The following is an 18116-nucleotide window of genomic DNA, read 5'->3' on the forward strand; positions in this document are numbered from 1 at the left end:
TGTATAGGTTTCTTAAAAGATACTTACTTGCGACAGTTGCTTAAAAAATTTAAGCATTTTACTCTTACTAGCATTGACTGTAACTTCCACATTTATTATTATTTCATGTAACTTATAAAACACTGGTGCATAAATTAATACAGTTGGTTAGAGTCATTTTTCTTTGGTTTTGATCTTAAGTCAGTTTGGGCACATGTTTCTCTCCACACACATAGAACTTGGTGAATACTACTGGTGGTTCTTCCAAGATAGTGTCTTACTATCTTTGAATGTGACGGTAATGTTTAGTTTTCATTCAGTGCTTGACAAGAGTGGAGGCAGTTCTCACAGTCGATGGAGAAGAGTGCTGAAGAAATTTAGTAGTGTTCCTGTCAAAATGACCTCTCAAAAAGCAGGATTTCCTTAAAACTCTTGAGACCCTCAAACAACAGCCCTAAATATCCCTTCTCCATTATCTTTTCTACAAAGGACAGGAGCTCCAAAAGTTGGACTCGGGGTTGTTTTCTGCCTCTGGGAAACCCCTCTTTTGTGTCCACAGAGCTAGAATCTCAAAACTCTTGCTTGCCTGTCTGGAGGAAGAAGGGTAGTCAGGAAGGCAATTAGTCCCCTAACCAGGCATTGGGTCACAGCCCCTCTATACATATGGAATGCCCTTGTTTTTCCATTCGATAGTTCTCCGATCCTGACGTCTTAAAGAACCAGCTCAAGTCTCCAGAGAAATGTAATTCTTGCAGAATCTTGTTTAACTGTTCCTTTGAACTTGAAGGAATTGTTACATGTATTCAGAATGAATAGGTTCTCAGGATTCTCTAAATGTTATGAGATGTCAGTGAAAATGGTGAAGTACAGGCCCCATGAAAGCAATGAGAAAATCAGCAAAATAAGTCAGAGTCAACTGTTTCAGACCTCTGGAGAGTAAAGTCTTGTAGCAATCTGGGAAACATCGATTTAGGAAAAACAACTGAATCTCAGTGAGAATAGCTAACTTTGTGCTGGTTTTAACTTGTGCTGGTTCCCCTTCCTTTTAACTTGTGCTGGTTTTAACTTTGTGCTGGTTTTAACTTGTGCTGGTTCCCCTTCCTCCTTCTCTAGATTCACAGTAGCCTCAAAAACCATTAGTTCCCATAATCAGAGTGTAAACCACCAGCCTGGTAGGCAGTGGAGTGGGGGCAGAATGGAGCTGCCAGCTTTCTTCCTCCTGCTTTCTCTTCCTCCTCCTACATTAAGCTGGATGTACCTTGAGGTTTGGGAGCTACTAGTGAGGAAGCCAATTTCAAATCTCAGTGAAGGGAACATGCACCATTTACTGCTGAAAAAATCTAGGGTCATTCAAGATGTTACATGGGGCAAGACTTGAGCTTATCTGCCTCAGTTTATCCATAGGAGACCATAGGGAAGCTAGTACTGCCTCCCACTTGGGCCTTTTTCATATATCACAATGCACTGGGGCAATCTCCAACGTGGCCCTGTTTTATATGTTTCATGATAACTCCTGGAAGAAAATATTATAGTACTTGTTTTGCTATATGTAATTCTGTAACAGAGCACATGCCAAGGATATTGGTTTTCCACGGAAGCACCCATATCTTCTACTGAGCAGTGATGTCATCCTTGTAAAACTTAGGTCTTTGTGGAAAGTTTGTTCAAATAGCCAAAGTGGGATGATCAGTGTTTGTGAAAGGTGAAGATAGATTAGCCTCAAGGGCTGTGGCATAGAACCGGATGTGCCCTTATCTACCCTTTTAAAGATAATACATTGCATCATATTTACTTGTGTTAACCTGACTATGCAGGAGCACCTTGTGTATGCACTATTTCACTGTGATGACTAATTTCATGTGAGTTGCTTGCATTTTTAATTGGTGATGGATTCTTGCTGTGATGTTCCAGCCCTACCTAAGTGAATCCGTGTGACTCATATGCTTGGTAGAGGTGTGTGGCTCTAATCAATCACCCTCATCAGTTTTCTCTGGAAACTTAATCATGACATTCTGTTTTTATTGGCATCCAGGTGGCTGTGTGTGGCACCAAGGAATAGGATTTGCAAGGCTTAGTTGTTCTGATGATACTTGGGTCTTTTGCTGCATGTGTTGTGGCAGAATTTAGCCTGTTCACAGAAACCCTCAGCTTGGCTGTCTGTTTACGGACCAGCTCTCCACTCAAGAGGCCTTTGGGAAACATTCTTCCGTGGGATGATTAAAGTGGGGAAAAGTGTTATCATCTTATGATCTAGTTGGCTTTCTGTCTTCAGATGAATGTAAACCTAGACCATCTGTGAGAGGTTTTTTTTGGTGTAACTTTTTCTTTATTTGGAGAATACTGTACATCCATTGTAGAAAATTTTAAATATAGATAAAGATGAATGGAAGTATCTTGTGATTCTATTACTAAGATTTGTGAGATGGTGTGTTTTAAATCTATGTTAGACACATACATATGGAATCTAGAAAACTATTTCTGATGAACCTATTTGCAGGGCAGGAATAGAGACACAGACGTAGGGAGTGGACTTGTGTACATAATGGGGGAAGGAGAGGAGAGGATGAATTGAGAGAGTAGCATTGACATATACACACTCCCTTGTGTAAAATAGGTAACTAGTGGGAGGCTGCTACATAACGCAGGGAGCTCAGTTCAGTGTTGTGATGACCGAGAGGGGTGGGGTGGGGGGAGGAGGGAGGGAGGGGGATGTATGTATATATATAGCTGAGTCACACCATTGCATGGCAGAAAGCAACACAACGCTGTAGAGCAATTATCCACTAATTAGAAATAAATTTAAAAAACAAATCTACATTAGTAACATTTCATGTTCAATTATGTTCATTGTATGTCACCTTCTGATACTTATCCCACAATCTGTCCTTTCCTTTTATACTTCTTGAATTAGAGCCTCATTCAAACAACATTCATATGCCTAAAGATAGTGACCATGATTCAGTCTGTATTAACTTGGTCTAATATGGCTTGATTGAGAAAAGGTTGTATGAGGGTTTTCAAGTATCGTGATTTGCGAGAAAGTGCTCTTGTTTGAGGGGCGCCTGTTATCACTTCAGTGTACTGTGATGTGCATGTGTGTATACTCTTATTGAGTTCACTTTACACATTAGAGCGGGCTGAGGTGTGGACAGAGAACATCTTAACACAGAGGCTATCCATAAAATCTCTTGCTTTCTAAACTAGATGGTGGCTGAAGCAACACCTTGATCGTTCCCTTAGCATTTAATAGAGTTCAGCATAAACAGTAGTTGCTTGGGAAAACCAATTTTGGGCCTTAAACACAAGGGTTGGTTTGATTTCCTGTGGTTGATAAAGCACCAGAGGCCAGTTCTTTAAGATTGCTCATTCCATCTGGGAGTGCTTGTGGAAAGTTGAAATGTAGTAAATTGTTAGTCCTAATTATTTTGGTGTTTTAGAGTCAACTTGAGGATCTATTAAAACCAGCTCCATGTGGATGTGTTCTTTGGAGAGTATTGATATTGTTCATTGGAGCTGGATTTAAAACATGTTCAAAAAGGTAAAAGGTGGAAAGTTACTCAGGTGATAATTGAAGCAAGTAAATCAAATATCTCATGGCATAAATGGTCAAATTCCACAAAATGTGTATGCTAAAGAGTAGGTTAATGTAGATGCTGACCCATGACACAGTCCCTAGAATCTAGTCTTGGGGACTTAGAGTGATTCTTGGTTGTTTGCAAATACTTCATTTCTGCCGAGGTAAAGAGTTGTGATGTTTATCAGGTGTGCATTTACTTAATAGGGGAAAAATTTTTTTGAATGAGAATTCCAAAATAGAAAAATTTAAAAAAATACAGAGAAAAATTTATTACTAAGTTAAAAAAAAATCCTTCCTTGCCTGGTAAGTAATTGAGGATAAAGATATAAAAAGAAAACTTTGCTTACAGAGTGGATCAGCCACTGTGTTCTGAAAATGCTCAGATACTGCTTTTCTTAGCCACCTAAGCCTTAATTCTATATGGTGGGATAATTATTGGAGGGGTGGGGGAAAGATATCTGTTAAGAGCCAGGACAGAAAACTCTGTTGGGATGACAGAATGGGAACCTTTGACAGGGAATTCATTAGCACAAATGGCTGTAAGCAGTAGCTTTTTCATGTGATCACTTGATGGATGAGTCAGGTTGAGAAGCAACCTGTAGAAAGTGACTGCCCTGAATTCCAGTGAGGAGACTTGAGGGTCTGGCTTCATCTCTTACGTCTACTTGCTCTGTAGATTTACATCATTGGGGCATCATTTTTCTCATCTGTATCAGGAAAGGTGATGTAAATAATATCACAGATCTCCTTAAACTGTCAATACTATGATTGGTTGTTGTTACTGGTTATGGTGGTGTTTTAACACAAGTTAAAATGTTGCCTTTAATTATGTTTTTATATAAATAAAAAATCAGAGAAAAATTAATTTTATACTATCATTCACTTTAGAAAAAAGTTCAACTTTTTTTAAAGAACAGAATAACATTAATAAATTTTTACTTATTTTAACATTAATCAATTTTACTTATTGACATCTTTGTATGCTTTCTGAACTCCTTGAATATTGTTAAGTATCCATGTGCTTTTTCATATTAAATACATTTCAAATGTTGATTCAGAAAATATATTTGAGATTAACCACGTACAACAAATACAAGTCTTTTGTGTTAATGTTTAGTAAGTAGGATATTATAATCAATGTTTACTGGTTTCTGCAAATAATGTTAGTAAGGACAAGGACTCCTTCTTAGAAAGAGTCTTATTACGGTATAGCTGAAGTTGTGGATTAATAAATAAAAGGGAGGAACCTGCTATGTTACTTTATGCCTCTTAGGAAGCACCATTAAATGTGTAAGTTTGGTCTGCTTGCTGGAATCATTTAACTTTATTTGGAAGTGATGGAGAAGTATGTGCCTGTGTGAATGACCTGTCCCATGTTCCTTAAAGAATAGTTGGCTTTGGTCAATCTATCTTCTGCAGTCACTGCTGTACTTAAATATAATTTAGCAAAGGATGATTGATTCCCTTCATAACACCTTTTCTTTTTTAAAACTTAGATTTCTTTGTTTTACACTAATAGCCGCTGCTTTGTTAGAAATAACTATCTCTCTAATCAACTGTTATAAAACAGACAAGTGATTCCACTAAAGAAATACAAACCTGAGGTTAAAATAAATTCAGAAGGGCAGAGGAAGGGAGAGAACTTTGGGTATAGACTAAGAAGACTACAGATTCTTGGGTCAGACTAGTCATGTGGTTGTTTGAAGAAGCCCCAGATCCTGCGAGAATTCGGTCAGGTGTGTCAGCCATCATGCTTGGGCCGCAGTTATGACAGAGTGCAACACCTTTTAAAACTGTATTTTAGAAGTTGAAATTAGGCTTCAGTTCAGTTCAGTTCAGTTCAGTCACTCAGTCGTGTCCGACTCTCTGCGACCCCGTGAATCGCAGCACGCCAGGCCTCCCTGTCCATCACCAACTCCCGGAGTTTACTCGAACTCGTGTCCGTTGAGTTGGTGATGCCATCCAGCCATCTCATCCTCTGTCGTCCCCTTCTCCTCCTGCCCCCAATCCCTCCCTGCATCAGGGTCTTTTCCAATGAGTCAACTTTTCGCATGAGGTGGCCAAAGTATTATTAGGCTTACTAACAGCGAAATCTGAATGTGTTTCCTGAACTTTGTTTTTGCATTCAAAACTGAATTAGGCTATCTTGCATTGCTGAAATGTTGTTTTCCAGGGTGAGGAAAGCAGACAGTCCTTAGAAAAATTAAAAGTAACATGAGCGAACCAGATTTTTCACAGTCAGGTATGTTGAGGCAAGTGACTTACTGGGATGCTTTTCAAAAATTTCTTTGGCTCATTAGTAGGTTTATGTAAAAGAATCATCTTTTTTTTTTCTGTTTGATAGTTTTTGAATAGAAAATGTCAAAGTTCTGCTCAGCTGAACCGTTGGAGACAAACCTGTCATTTCAGTTTTCAACTCTTGGTCTGCACCTGTGAGACTTCTGAAAGCAGTTAATATTAATCATGGCTTCCTTTAAATTTTTTTAACTAGCTTAATTCAAGGAGAAGGAAGGTCTATAGCTTCTTTTGTGGAGCATTTCTGTCATTGACTCTCGGAAAGTAGTTGATGGCTTTTGAAACTTGCTTTCCTTTCAGGCTTGGAGTTGCAGAAAAAACTTACCTGTTTTTCCTCTGAAGCTGTCATTTAAGGCTCATAATGAAACCCTTAGAATTGTCATCTTTCTACTTTCCCCGTCTTACACTGTCACTCTTTATGCCTTGTATACTCTGGTAAATCTGCAGAAGGGAGAACTAAGGCCTAGTAATGTAGGGTCTCCAGAATGAACCCTGACCTTGTAACATCCTAACCGTTTGAAATGTCACCACATTTCTGTCTCAGTTTTAGCTGCTAGACCAGAGTTTGGGTGAGGGTGTGGAGGCATGTATATACTGTTTAGGTTTTGCATATTAAAATTCAGTATCACAGGCTGATATGACACCGTATGACCTTGCCTAGGCTTAAACTCTGAAACAGGGACTCTTGAAAGCAGTGATGGGAAGGTACAGTTAAAATTGGGTCAGATGATAGGAGATCTCTGTATAGCTGAGTTTTACCCCTTTACTTGTTCACATATGTAATCTGTGTGCATGTCATATCTACAAATCTAGCTTGGACTGCAAATTAGAGCCTGGCTTATTGATGAGTCTCATGTACAGTCTGATTTGTTATATGCTGTGAGTGGAGTTGAGCGTCACTGTCCACAGATATATGGCCTGACAAGATGATAACAACTGCACAGAATTGTCTAGGCCTCACAGTCTGTGGAAGCAGTTTTGTGGTGATGGGGTGCTTGTGGTGATGGGTTCGTTAGTGGTGGTTTGACCTGCAATCCTCATTTAGGTATAGGTACAAACAGAGAACAGTGACCATTTTTAAAGTGCATCTGCCCATGCTAAGAAAGTAATTCTTAGTTTTATGGAAGTTTCCCTTTTTATTTGTAGATACAATACTTTGCCAAGCAGAAGAACCCTGAAAAATTCAAGATTAGTGAGTAAGAAAGATGACGTGCATGTCTGTATCATGTGTTTACGTGCCATCATGAATTATCAGGTATGTTTCTGTTTATAATCCTTAAAAAAAAAAAATCTGAAATCATCAGACTCAATCTTGTTCTCTTTGGTATCTTTGTATTTCTATTTGAAGTAAATGTCAGTATTTAATGACATTTTTTAGAGAAGAAAGATCTTGTTCCTTCTATTACTCATAATTCATTGCCCTTTTAGTTAGCATTTCTGATTTATAATGTATTTAAAGGGAAGACATTTTCCTCCTCCAGTGGTAAGCTTGTCTAGATTACTTGGTAAGTGTTTGTGACTATTAGAGACAGAGTAAGCCACTGGTTTGGGGCAATAATGGAACAGCTTTAGGAACCTGGGAATGAATAATCTCACACACTGGGTAGGTCATTGTTCCTCAAAGGGTTATGTGATGACAGGCAAGGAATTATAATTACTGTGTATTGGACCCTGTGGTTCCTAATCTTCATGAGAAGCACTTAGAGGATGTTTGGTAGAACAGCAGAGTCCTCCTTAGATGACTGATACAGAATATCTTCCCCCTGAGAATCACTGGGAGTTACTAATTACAGTATGTGGGATTAACCCTAACCAGAGAGTGGGAATTAGAGCCTGGAGTATCTACGGTGAGCTGAAGGGTCAAAAGTATAGCTATAAAATCAAACCATGGCTGAGAATTTAGACATGGTTCAAATAAGAAAATGGGATTTTATCCCATTGACACAGATTCCATAGATGGATCCAAATAGAAACAGATGGTAAATACATAGATCAGTATTAGAGTTCAAACCCAACATAAGCTTGCCAGATTAAATTTAAGAAAGGAAACATGCATTTATTCTTTCAGTCAATTAATTTTTTGAGCATTGCCTGATACACACTATTCTAGGCATAGGGAACACAGCAGCAAAAAGATAAATACCTCAGGGAACTTACTTTCTATTGAGGGGAGACAGTGATAGGCAATTACTATATAGCACTTCAGATAATAATAGTGATGAAATAAAAGCTGACACTTATGCAGTGCATCCTACAGTCTAGTACTTTAAAACCTATTACTTGATTTAAGCCTCAAGAGCCCTGTGAGCTTGGTAATATTACTCTCCTGTTTTACTCATGAGGAAACTGAAACACAGAGACGTATGGCTATAAATGGTGAACTCGGATTTGAACTGAGGAAGACTGGCTCCAGAGAACTAAGTCCTGTAGAAAAAATAATCAAGAAATAAGAATAAGAGCCAAAAATGCAAGTTCAGTTTTAAATAGGCTAGCCAGAAAAGTGTCATGGAGAAGATAACATTTATGTAACAACTAGAATAAGGGAACAAGGTAAGGAATATTTAAGAAAGAAAATTATAGTCAGAGAGAAGGGCAAGTGCAAAAGTTCCTGAGACAGGAATAGGTCTGGTGTGCTCAGGTCAGTTTGGTTGGATCAGAATAAGTGGAGAGGAGTAGAAGGTGAAATCTGAAGTTACAGGGGGGTCCTGATTATGTAGGGCTTTAAGTCATTGAAAGGACATTGGCTTCATGCTGACTGGAATGCTATTGAAGGATTCTGAGGAAAAGTGTGACTTGATCTGTCACTGGAATTTAGCATGATCCATCTGGCTTCTTTGTTAGGATTGACTCCAGGGGGCAAAGACAAAAGGAGGTAGACCTTTTAGAAGGCTGTTGCATTAATTTAGGTGAATGTTGATGGTGGTGTGAACCAAGGTGATAGCAGCAGAGGTGATGAGAGGTGGCCAGATTCTGATTTTGTTTTGGTGGTAAGGACAGTAGCAGTGGGGGTGTGGTGAGGAGTCAAGGACAGCTCCCAGCGGTTTGTCCTGGGCACCTCTGAAATGGAGTTGCCATCTACTAAGACGTGGAAGGCTGCAGGATGAGCAGATTTGGGAGACCTTATTAATATTCCAGTTGGAGAGATGTTAACTGTGAGATGTCCATAGACATCTAAATAGAGATCTTAAATAGGTGGTCAGAAATGCCAGTCGGGAGTTCAGGGTCTAGAGGTGAGGTCTGGAGTTAGAAGTTTGAGAGTCAGTAGATGGCCTATAAAGTCAGGGGAGTGAAAGATACCAGCAGGAATAGACAGAGAAGCAAAGAATAAGCTGGGTCTCAAATAACTTTGGGCACCCTGTTTAAAGTCAGAGAGATGAGGGAATACTAGCTAGGCTGACTGGGAAGCAGCCGAGAAGTAGGAGCTGAGTGCAGGAAAGAGAGTGGTTAGCTTTGCCCAGTGCTGCTGCTGAGTCATGTAAGATGAGGATAACTGGCGTGGGCTCTAGCGAAGTGCAGGTCTTAGATCATCTTGATACAGTTTTGTTGGAGTGGTGGGGGTGCAATGCCTGATGGACATGGTGTTGAGAGAGAATAGGAGGAGAGGAATTGGAGACCATGGGTAATTTAGAATTTTGCTGTGAAAGAATAGCAGAAAAATGAGGTTGTAGGGTCCAGAGACATTCTGTTTTTGTTGTTTAAGATGAAAGAATTTACATCATGTTTTTTATGCTAATGGTAGTGAGTCAGAGAGAAAAATAATGATGGGGGAATGGGAGAATTGCTGGAGCAGATGATGTTCTTCGGTCTTCTCTGGCCACCAGAGAATCCACTGTAAGAATCCACTTGCAGTGCAGGAGACCTAGGTTTGATCTCTGGGTCGGGACAATCCCCTGGAGCAGGGCATGGCCACCCACTCCAGTATTCTTGCCTGGAGAATTCCATGGACAGAGAATCCTGGTGGGCTACAGTCCATGGGGTCACAGAGTCGGACAGAACTGATAATGTTCTTGAGTAGTGAGAGGGATTGGAATCAAGAGCTCAAGTGGGGGAATGACCTTAGATGGGAGCGTGGACAGTTCATCTTTAGGAAGAAGTAAGGAGGGAAGCCACAGATCTGTGTGGGTGTATTGATGTGGTGGTGGGAGCTTTTGGAAGTTTTTTCCCTAACGCTTATGTTTTCCGGGTATAATTGGAAATAAGGTCATGAGCTGAGAGTTTGCAGGAAAAGGAATAATTCCTCAACTTGGCAGAATTGAGAATGATTCTTGATCCTTTTACTGAGCTTTGTTCATTTTATAGAAGGATGAGGTAACATGCCTCAGAGCAAAGCAGGTTTTCCCTAGGCTTTGGGTCCTAAGAGCCATTGCTGATAGAGAAGGGATTTAGAAATGGTGGTTGTCAACCCTGCTGTGTAGTGAAGTCAGCTCAAAGAAATTCACATGCCAGGGCCCCATCCTTGAGATTCAGAATAAATTGACCTGGAGTGAGTCCCAGAGAGCTGGTGTTTTGTTTTGTTGACTTTTCCAGGTGATTTTGCCAAACAGCAGGATTGAGATCACTGGCCTGGAGCCTTTTCATCATTTTGATAGAGACACATATAGTTTATTCATAGAGAATGGGGATATAGTACCTTGATCATAGCATCATTCCTGAAATTTTTCATAGAGACATAAGTGTCCTTATGATGATATAAAATTACATTAGGTAGAAACTTCAGGTTTTTGCTTTTTAATCAACATTGGCAGTCCTCTGAAATAACTCCTAATGCTTTGTTTTTTCCATACCTGTTTCAGTATGGTTTCAACATGGTCATGTCTCACCCACATGCTGTCAACGAGATTGCACTAAGCTTGAACAACAAGAATCCAAGGTAAGCTGGATTCAGACACGTGCACCCCAATGTTCATCGCAGCACTGTTTATAATAGCCAGGACATGGAAGCAACCTAGATGCCCATCAGCAGATGAATGGATAAGGAAGCTGTGGTACATATACACCATGGAATATTACTCAGCCATTAAAAAGAATTCATTTGAACCAGTCCTAATGAGATGGATGAAGCTGGAGCCCCTTATACAGAGTGAAGTAAGCCAGAAAGATAAAGAACATTACAGCATACTAACACATATATATGGAATTTAGAAAGGTGGTAACGATAACCCTATATGCAAAACAGAAAAAGAGACACAGAAATACAGAACAGACTTTTGAACTCTGTGGGAGAAGGTGAGGGTGGGATATTTCAAAAGAACAGCATGTATACTATCTATGGTGAAACAGATCACCAGCCCAGGTGGGATGCATGAGACAAGTGCTCCGGCCTGGTGCACTGGGAAGACCCAGAGGAATCGGGTGGAGAGGGAGGTGGGAGGGGGGATCGGGATTGGGAATACATGTAAATCCATGGCTGATTCATATCAATGTATGACAAAACCCACTGGAAAAAATAAAATAAAAATAAAAATAAAAAAAAATAAATAAAAACAAAGTGCTGTCAAATAAAAAAATAATAATAATAATGTCCAAATCTTAATCAAACTAGGGACAGCAGAGAGCTCGTCGAGAATCAAATTAGAGTTTGGAAACTTTCAAGAGTGACTTTTTGAATTCAGATTGCCAGTAGATCCCTCAGCTAAGTAGAATTTTCTTTTCACCAATGTTACAGTTTTACATGTGGCAGAGATGAGAAACTGGTGACAACTCTGGCCCTTCTCTTCAAGCTTTCATTCCTCTTGAGGCCTGGTTCTCAGCATCGTTGCAAATTTAGCAAAACTTGGTGAAGAGCGTGAAGCTGCCAGGTTGTCAGGATTGGAGCCAGGAGAGTCTTGATACAGCCCTAGCCACACCCCTTGGTGCTGAAAGCTCACTAAAACTACTACCACTTGTCCACACTTCATTTGCAACCTTTACACTTGTAACTTTTATTACCAAACCAAACAGAAAACACCACAAAACAAAAATAACTGCATGCAGGTTTCTTTTCATGTTCACTTTCCTATTAAGGCAAGTGCCATATACTATTCATTTCACAGATTACCTCCAAAAGCCTGTCTTCGTCAATTTATTTTAGTTAGTATAATGCCTTTTCTGTTCTAATGCATGTCTATGTTTCACAGTTACTCCCTTTTATCAGATCTCTCTGACAGGATTGCACATCTGAAAACTGTTAATTGAGCTAAAAAAAGTGATTAGAAGTTACACCCTTTGTGATTGAAAATGCAATGCAAACTGTAAATCCTATTTAAATGTTGAATATTATTATTTCATGCTTCCCCTGATGAATGCCTTTGCAACTTTGTACTTGCTTCCTTAAGTTTACTAGAATCTCAAGTAGTCATGCTTCTTTGTCTATCTGACAAACACGGGAAGCCATTATTCATTTTTCTTAAGACAATTGATATTGTGGGTTTTCAGAATGATCTCTGTTTAGAGGTTGGCAATAGATTTTATTCCAGAAAAAAGATGAATTACTGAAGTAATCATACTCTGAAGAAATAATGCTGTCCTTGACATTGTGTTTGAAAACTTAGATTGTATCTCTAAGGTTCTCCTTCTAAAAATATTTTAGATGAAGTTTTATTTTCTTGAGTCAGAGAAAACATTCTTGTATTAGCATAGCTGTAAGCCAGTTCCTTTCAGATCTTGTATGGGAAGAAGTTTTGGAAGCTTGCATTATCATGGGAGACTTGTATGGAGCCACTGCAAATTAGCAGATTTGCAGTGTATTAACAGGACATTGATTTCGGTTGATTTTGAACTTTTTCAGCAAATATTATATCTTTGACTCCAGAACCAGAGAAAATATTTATCCAATGGGCGATTTTACTGAAAATTCTGTTTCCTATCTTCTTTAACTTATTAAAAAGTACTTTTTCGACCATATTACACTGAGTCACTTGATGATAGAACAAAAAGACTTAATCTTCACAGAATTAATTTTCATTTATAAGTAACTTGTAATCCTGGGAGTGGGAAATATGCCTTGCAAACTTGCTACCCCAGAGAAGCCACATGTGTAGAAGACCATAAAGGTTTTTCAAATGTATGTGTTTTAATATTAACTGTGCCTTAATTAGTAAACATTTAAAAAAATTCACTGGCAAATATTTATTATCATATTCATCTTGGAAGGAACAGCTGACTTATCGTTCATTCACGTTCACTGATTTGTGAGTTTTTTCTTTCTTGTTTTGACAGAACAAAAGCCCTTGTCTTAGAGCTGTTGGCAGCCGTTTGTCTTGTCAGAGGCGGGCATGAAATCATTTTATCAGCATTTGACAACTTTAAGGAGGTAGGATACTCTCATCTTAAAAAGAATGTTCACACAAGCACCTTATATTTGGATATATTTGAACAGAATGATTTACCTTTTGTGTGTGTGTTATTGAAATAGAATTGACATATAACATATTAGTTTCATGTGTACAACATAGTAATAGTAATTTGATATCTGTATATATTGCAAAATGATCGTAAGCAATGAGTCTAGTTAATGTCCATCACCATGGTTTACTTTTTATTTATTCTAGGGCCCAAAGATATAATTGTTAATTTTCTCAAATATCACTGAGGAAGAAGTAATGAACTTAGTCTAAATATCTTAAATGGATGCATTAAGCTTTCTTGGCTCTCCCATTTCCAAGAAGAGTTAAAAAGTCTTTGTTGCACTCCTTTTCCTATGGAGAATATGAAATAGCCAAGTATGAGAACTGGTTTTGTTAATTGTATGTGGTTTTCATTATGGTTGTTACTTGAACATCCACCTTGTACATTTTATGAGCTCTTTCATCATAGTTACTTTCTTCAAATCATATGTATGATCTCTGCTTTGCTGGATGGTATGAGGAACTGATCAAATAAATACAGACACTGATTTTTAGCAGTTTGTAATCTTAATCAAGCAGTCCTGTTACATGAAAACAATAAACCAATGGACATGCATGTTTGAAATGGAAGCTAAACTAAATGACCACAAATGAAGAAACAGTTACACACAGATAATGTGACACCAGGGATTCTGAATCAAAATATTAAGACTTCACAACTGAACTTATAGCCAGTTTCCTTTGGTGGTGGCATGCAATGTTCTGTAGCCAAGAAGGGTGCCTGCCAATTCCCATGTATTTGTCTAACATCTGAGGCTACTTTGAGGTGGGACATGACAAAAGTAATGGAAGGCACTTGGAGCCCCAGGTTATAATAAGAGCATCAGCCAAGGTGTGTCTTTTATCCTAGTAATCCCATTTGATTTCAGATGCTTCTGGCTTAAGGCCCAAGCTGGATGAAAAATCCAGATCTCAGAGGGACTTCCAAACTCTCTCTCATCTTTCCTGGGACCCTCTAGAGTAGAACACAACTATTTGGAGTATTTATTGAGGACCTACTGTGTGCTGGCGGCTTGCCAGATATGAAATTGTTTGGTTCTTATAGACAAGTGTTAATATCTCCATGTCATAGGAGAATAAAATTTCAAATGTATCGTTTGCCCATGGCCCCATGGTCAGACAAGCAGAAGAGCTGGGGTTAAGATTTGGTGCTCCCGATGTTGAACTTCTGTTTCGGGTGGTGTTTGGGCCTGGCTGTGTGTCAGCATCCTAAGACAGGACCTAGGAGCCCATGCTCCCGCTCTGCTCCGTTAATTGGATTCTCTCCCACGGCTGACAGGTATCCTAATGACTGACACATAATCCTCTTCATGGGCTGGCAAACTTCAAAGATGCTTCTGTCAACAGAGAAAACGGTCCTCCTGCCTCTTTACATGGCGTTCCTCCCCCGCTGTCACTGCCTGTAGATTTTTGTATTATCCATTTTGCTAATTCCAACCATGGACAGAACCTAATACTGTCTTCTTCTGTATTCAACCTTAGTAGTAAAAAAAAAAAATATCTGGGTTCTAAGAAAATGATGAAGAATAGTAGTGAATCTTTAACTTCATATTCTGGCTTCCAAAACACATAGAGTCTTTTTTTTTCTTTTAATAAATTTATTCATTTTAATTGGAGGCTAATTACTCTACAACACTGTAGTGGCTTTGCCACACATACAGCCATGGGTGTACATGTGTTCCCCATCCTGAACCCCCCCTCCCGCCTCCCTCCCCATCCCATCCCTCTGGGTCATCCCAGTGCACCAGCCCCGAGCACCCTGTCCTGTAAAACACATAGAGTCTTGAGAGATAAGAATGTGTGAGTGCTTGTCTGTGAATGTTTTTATATGTCATAAACAGGATGTAAAACTTGTATTTATCAATAAAGAGATATGTGGGTGGATGGGTCTAAAATGAAAGTAAAACAGCATGTGAAGCTAATAGAACTTGAAAATCTTTATCTTTTTCACACTGGAAGCACTCACTATACAGTAATCAGTGACCCTTGTCACTCGGCTTCCCTGAATAGCTCAGCTGGTAAAGAATCCGCCTGCAATGCAGGATACCCTGGTTCGATTCCTGGGTTGGGAAGATCCCCTGGAGAAGGGATAGGCTACCCACTCCAGTATTCTTCGGCTTCCCTTGTGGCTCAGCTGGTAAAGAATCTGCCTGCAATGTAGACATAACTGTTCTAATATTAACAAGCGACTGATTATACTGCAGATCAAATTATGCCCTGAAATTATAATTGTATAGAGTCAGCATTTATTAAAACCAGTAAATCATGAGATGAATGTTAAATTTGTTTTCTCTTAGATAAGGTAGAGTGCCTTTCTTACACATAATACAAAGTACTTGCAGATTGAGTTTTAACTCTCTGGTATCAGAATTGTATATGGTTTAGCCATTTGGGGCATTATGTGTACTTAGTTGAGAAAAACAAAAAGTAATCCTAAATCTTATAGCTGGTTAGTAGTACAGAGAACTAAGTTTTGACTTTGAATTTGTAGAGCTTTAACCCAAATCTTCCTCATTTCTGTAATTTCTTATGAATAATGGTGGGTGTTTAAATTCTGATGTCTCCTTGGGCCAGCAGTTGCTTCTCAGGGAGAAAACAAGCCATGTCACGTGGGAGCGGGGACAAGGACAGTGCTGGTTCTGTGTGTGCTCTTGGCTTGCACTGACCTCAAGCCATGCTGTTCATGTAGATAGGTCAGGAGAAGGGTTATCCTAATAATCAGAAGCTCCATTCTTAGGGGTAGGTGAGAAGAGCATCTACTTATTTATCTGTTCAATCTGAGGTTTGAATATTTGTGTTAGTTTATGTTGATCTTTGTTTTAAAAAAATATAATGCCACCCACAGGTCAGCATCTTTTGAATTTCTTTTCTCTTTTGCTCGTATATGTCACAGTGAACAGTACATTCTTTAATCACTTTAGCAAAATGTCAGTGGAATCTTGGGTTTAGGGAGGTTTGGGAGGCAGTTGTTCCTCACTAGCAAAAGTTGTCCTTATGATCTCAGATGCCCAGTGCAGGGAGAATCTTGGCCAATGAGAAATGCCTATTGAGCTGCCCTTGGCAGAGAGAACACACATCCAGCCACCAGAATCCTTGGGAGGAGGACCACGGCAGGGTCTTTGCCCTCAAGAAGATTGTTTTTCATGCTTTTATCTCATTTAGTAAGTGGGATTCCACTCATCTCCTTAAAGAAAGATGAAGGGATTAACCCACCAGTTAAAGACTGATGGGCTTCAACATCAGCTCTTCATATCTATTTTTGAAGATAAAGTAACATGCATTAGAGTGCCAGAGCCTGTGGGCTTGGGTCACTGTTAGAATGTAGCTGAGCATACTTCTGCAATGTGGCACCAGATGCTGAAAGGATATTTAAAGACTACACATTTTAAGTATGTAACATGGTTTTTTTCCCTCTCTGCTTCTTGAGCCAACAAATCCATTCTCTCCTATTTCACTACCACTAATTAATTCAAACGTAAATGAAAAGAAAGTATCTTTTAGCTTTTGACAGATTTTAACATGTGATTATGTTAATTTCTCATATTTCAGTTAATATTCAAAATCCCAACAAGTGTGATTTTATATGTTTTTGCAGTGAAATCTTATGGCTTGTCTTACAATATCTGAAGTACATATTTTAGGAAAATAGCACTTTCAGTTTAATGGTATCTGATAGTGAGAAGGGTTTCCCTGCTGGCTCAGTGGTAAAGAATCCATCTGCTAATGCAAGAGACGCAGGAGAGGTGGGTTTGATCCCTGGGTTGGCAAGATCTCCTGGAGGAGGAAATGGCAATTCACTGCAGTATTCTTGCCTGGGAAATCCCATGGACAGAGGAGCCTGGAGGGCTACAGTCTATGGGATCCCAAAGTCCGACTTGACTAAGCAGGCACGCAAGATGGTGGGAAGGATATTAACCCAAGACCTTGCTTTTGGTGGGTTTGGAGGTTTGAGACTAAGCCTGACATCACTGAGCAAGCACATGTATCACCTCAATGCTTATCATGATAAATAAGTTTTAATTATAATTTTTTTGGTAATTACATAACTTTATAATTACATAAATTTGTAAACATAAGTTTACAGATAGTAAACTTGTGCCAAGCATCATTTGTGACATGACTGAACCTTTAGTCATCTCTTATGCTCCTTGAATTCTTTTCCCTTAAAAAGTTTCTTTCTTTTTTTTTTTTTTTAAGTAAAAGGAGTCAACACATCTGGTTGTGATGTTGAAACATCTCGTGAAAATTTATGGTCCTGAATTGAGGACCAGGGTGAGAACAAGGAGTCATCTGTTTTTTCTAATTTAGCCACACAAAAGGACAGATTGCCATCTTCCCTAATTGATGCTTTCTTAGTTACCTGGCAATATATGTTCATGAGCATTTGGTCTACCAGACAGAGAAAGAATACATTTGGAAGTAAAGGTCACTGTGTTGGTATTTACATTAGTTCAGGGTCTTGTTTACAAGAAGCTGAAACTGAGCCTAGCAGTGTCTAGGCTAAGATTGGAAGGATGGGTTGATTGGAAGGATGTCAGGAAATGCACAGAGGTCATAAGGAATCTGGAGAAACAGGCCGGGGAAATAGGCAGGCATTCCTAAAAGGTAGCTGGACTCAGGCCGTGACCTTGAAGCCATAAACACTTTGGGGTTCTGGTCATGCTTTTTCTTTTCTCTCAAAGGACATGGACCACAGCTAGCAACCCACTGGGTCATAAAGCTACACTTACTGGTTAAGGACATCAACTGGCCTCCACTTTGGAGTCAGAACACTATATTTAATCCAGTTTCCCTTAGAAACCCTGAGGTCACCTATCTAGACCTTGCTCTCCTCCACTTTTCTTAGTCAGCCTATTTCTTTTTGCTATATTCTTTGATGT

General features: G+C 39.2%; 1 protein-coding gene across 5 annotated transcripts in view; it reads left to right on the top strand.

Annotated features, from left to right (window-relative positions):
• Positions 1-18116, top strand: part of FMNL2 (formin like 2) — a 327626-nt gene that overhangs the window by 252077 nt on the left and 57433 nt on the right. For all 5 annotated transcript variants that reach the window (XM_043487455.1, XM_043487458.1, XM_043487457.1 and 2 more), the window contains 3 exons: positions 6998-7106; positions 10645-10721; positions 13049-13142. In XM_043487455.1, the coding sequence (XP_043343390.1) occupies positions 6998-7106; positions 10645-10721; positions 13049-13142 (280 nt within the window). The remainder of the gene's footprint in view (positions 1-6997; positions 7107-10644; positions 10722-13048; positions 13143-18116) is intronic.

The sequence above is a fragment of the Cervus canadensis genome, chromosome 15, assembly GCF_019320065.1.
Source record: "Cervus canadensis isolate Bull #8, Minnesota chromosome 15, ASM1932006v1, whole genome shotgun sequence".
Taxonomy (NCBI): Eukaryota; Metazoa; Chordata; class Mammalia; order Artiodactyla; family Cervidae; genus Cervus; species Cervus canadensis.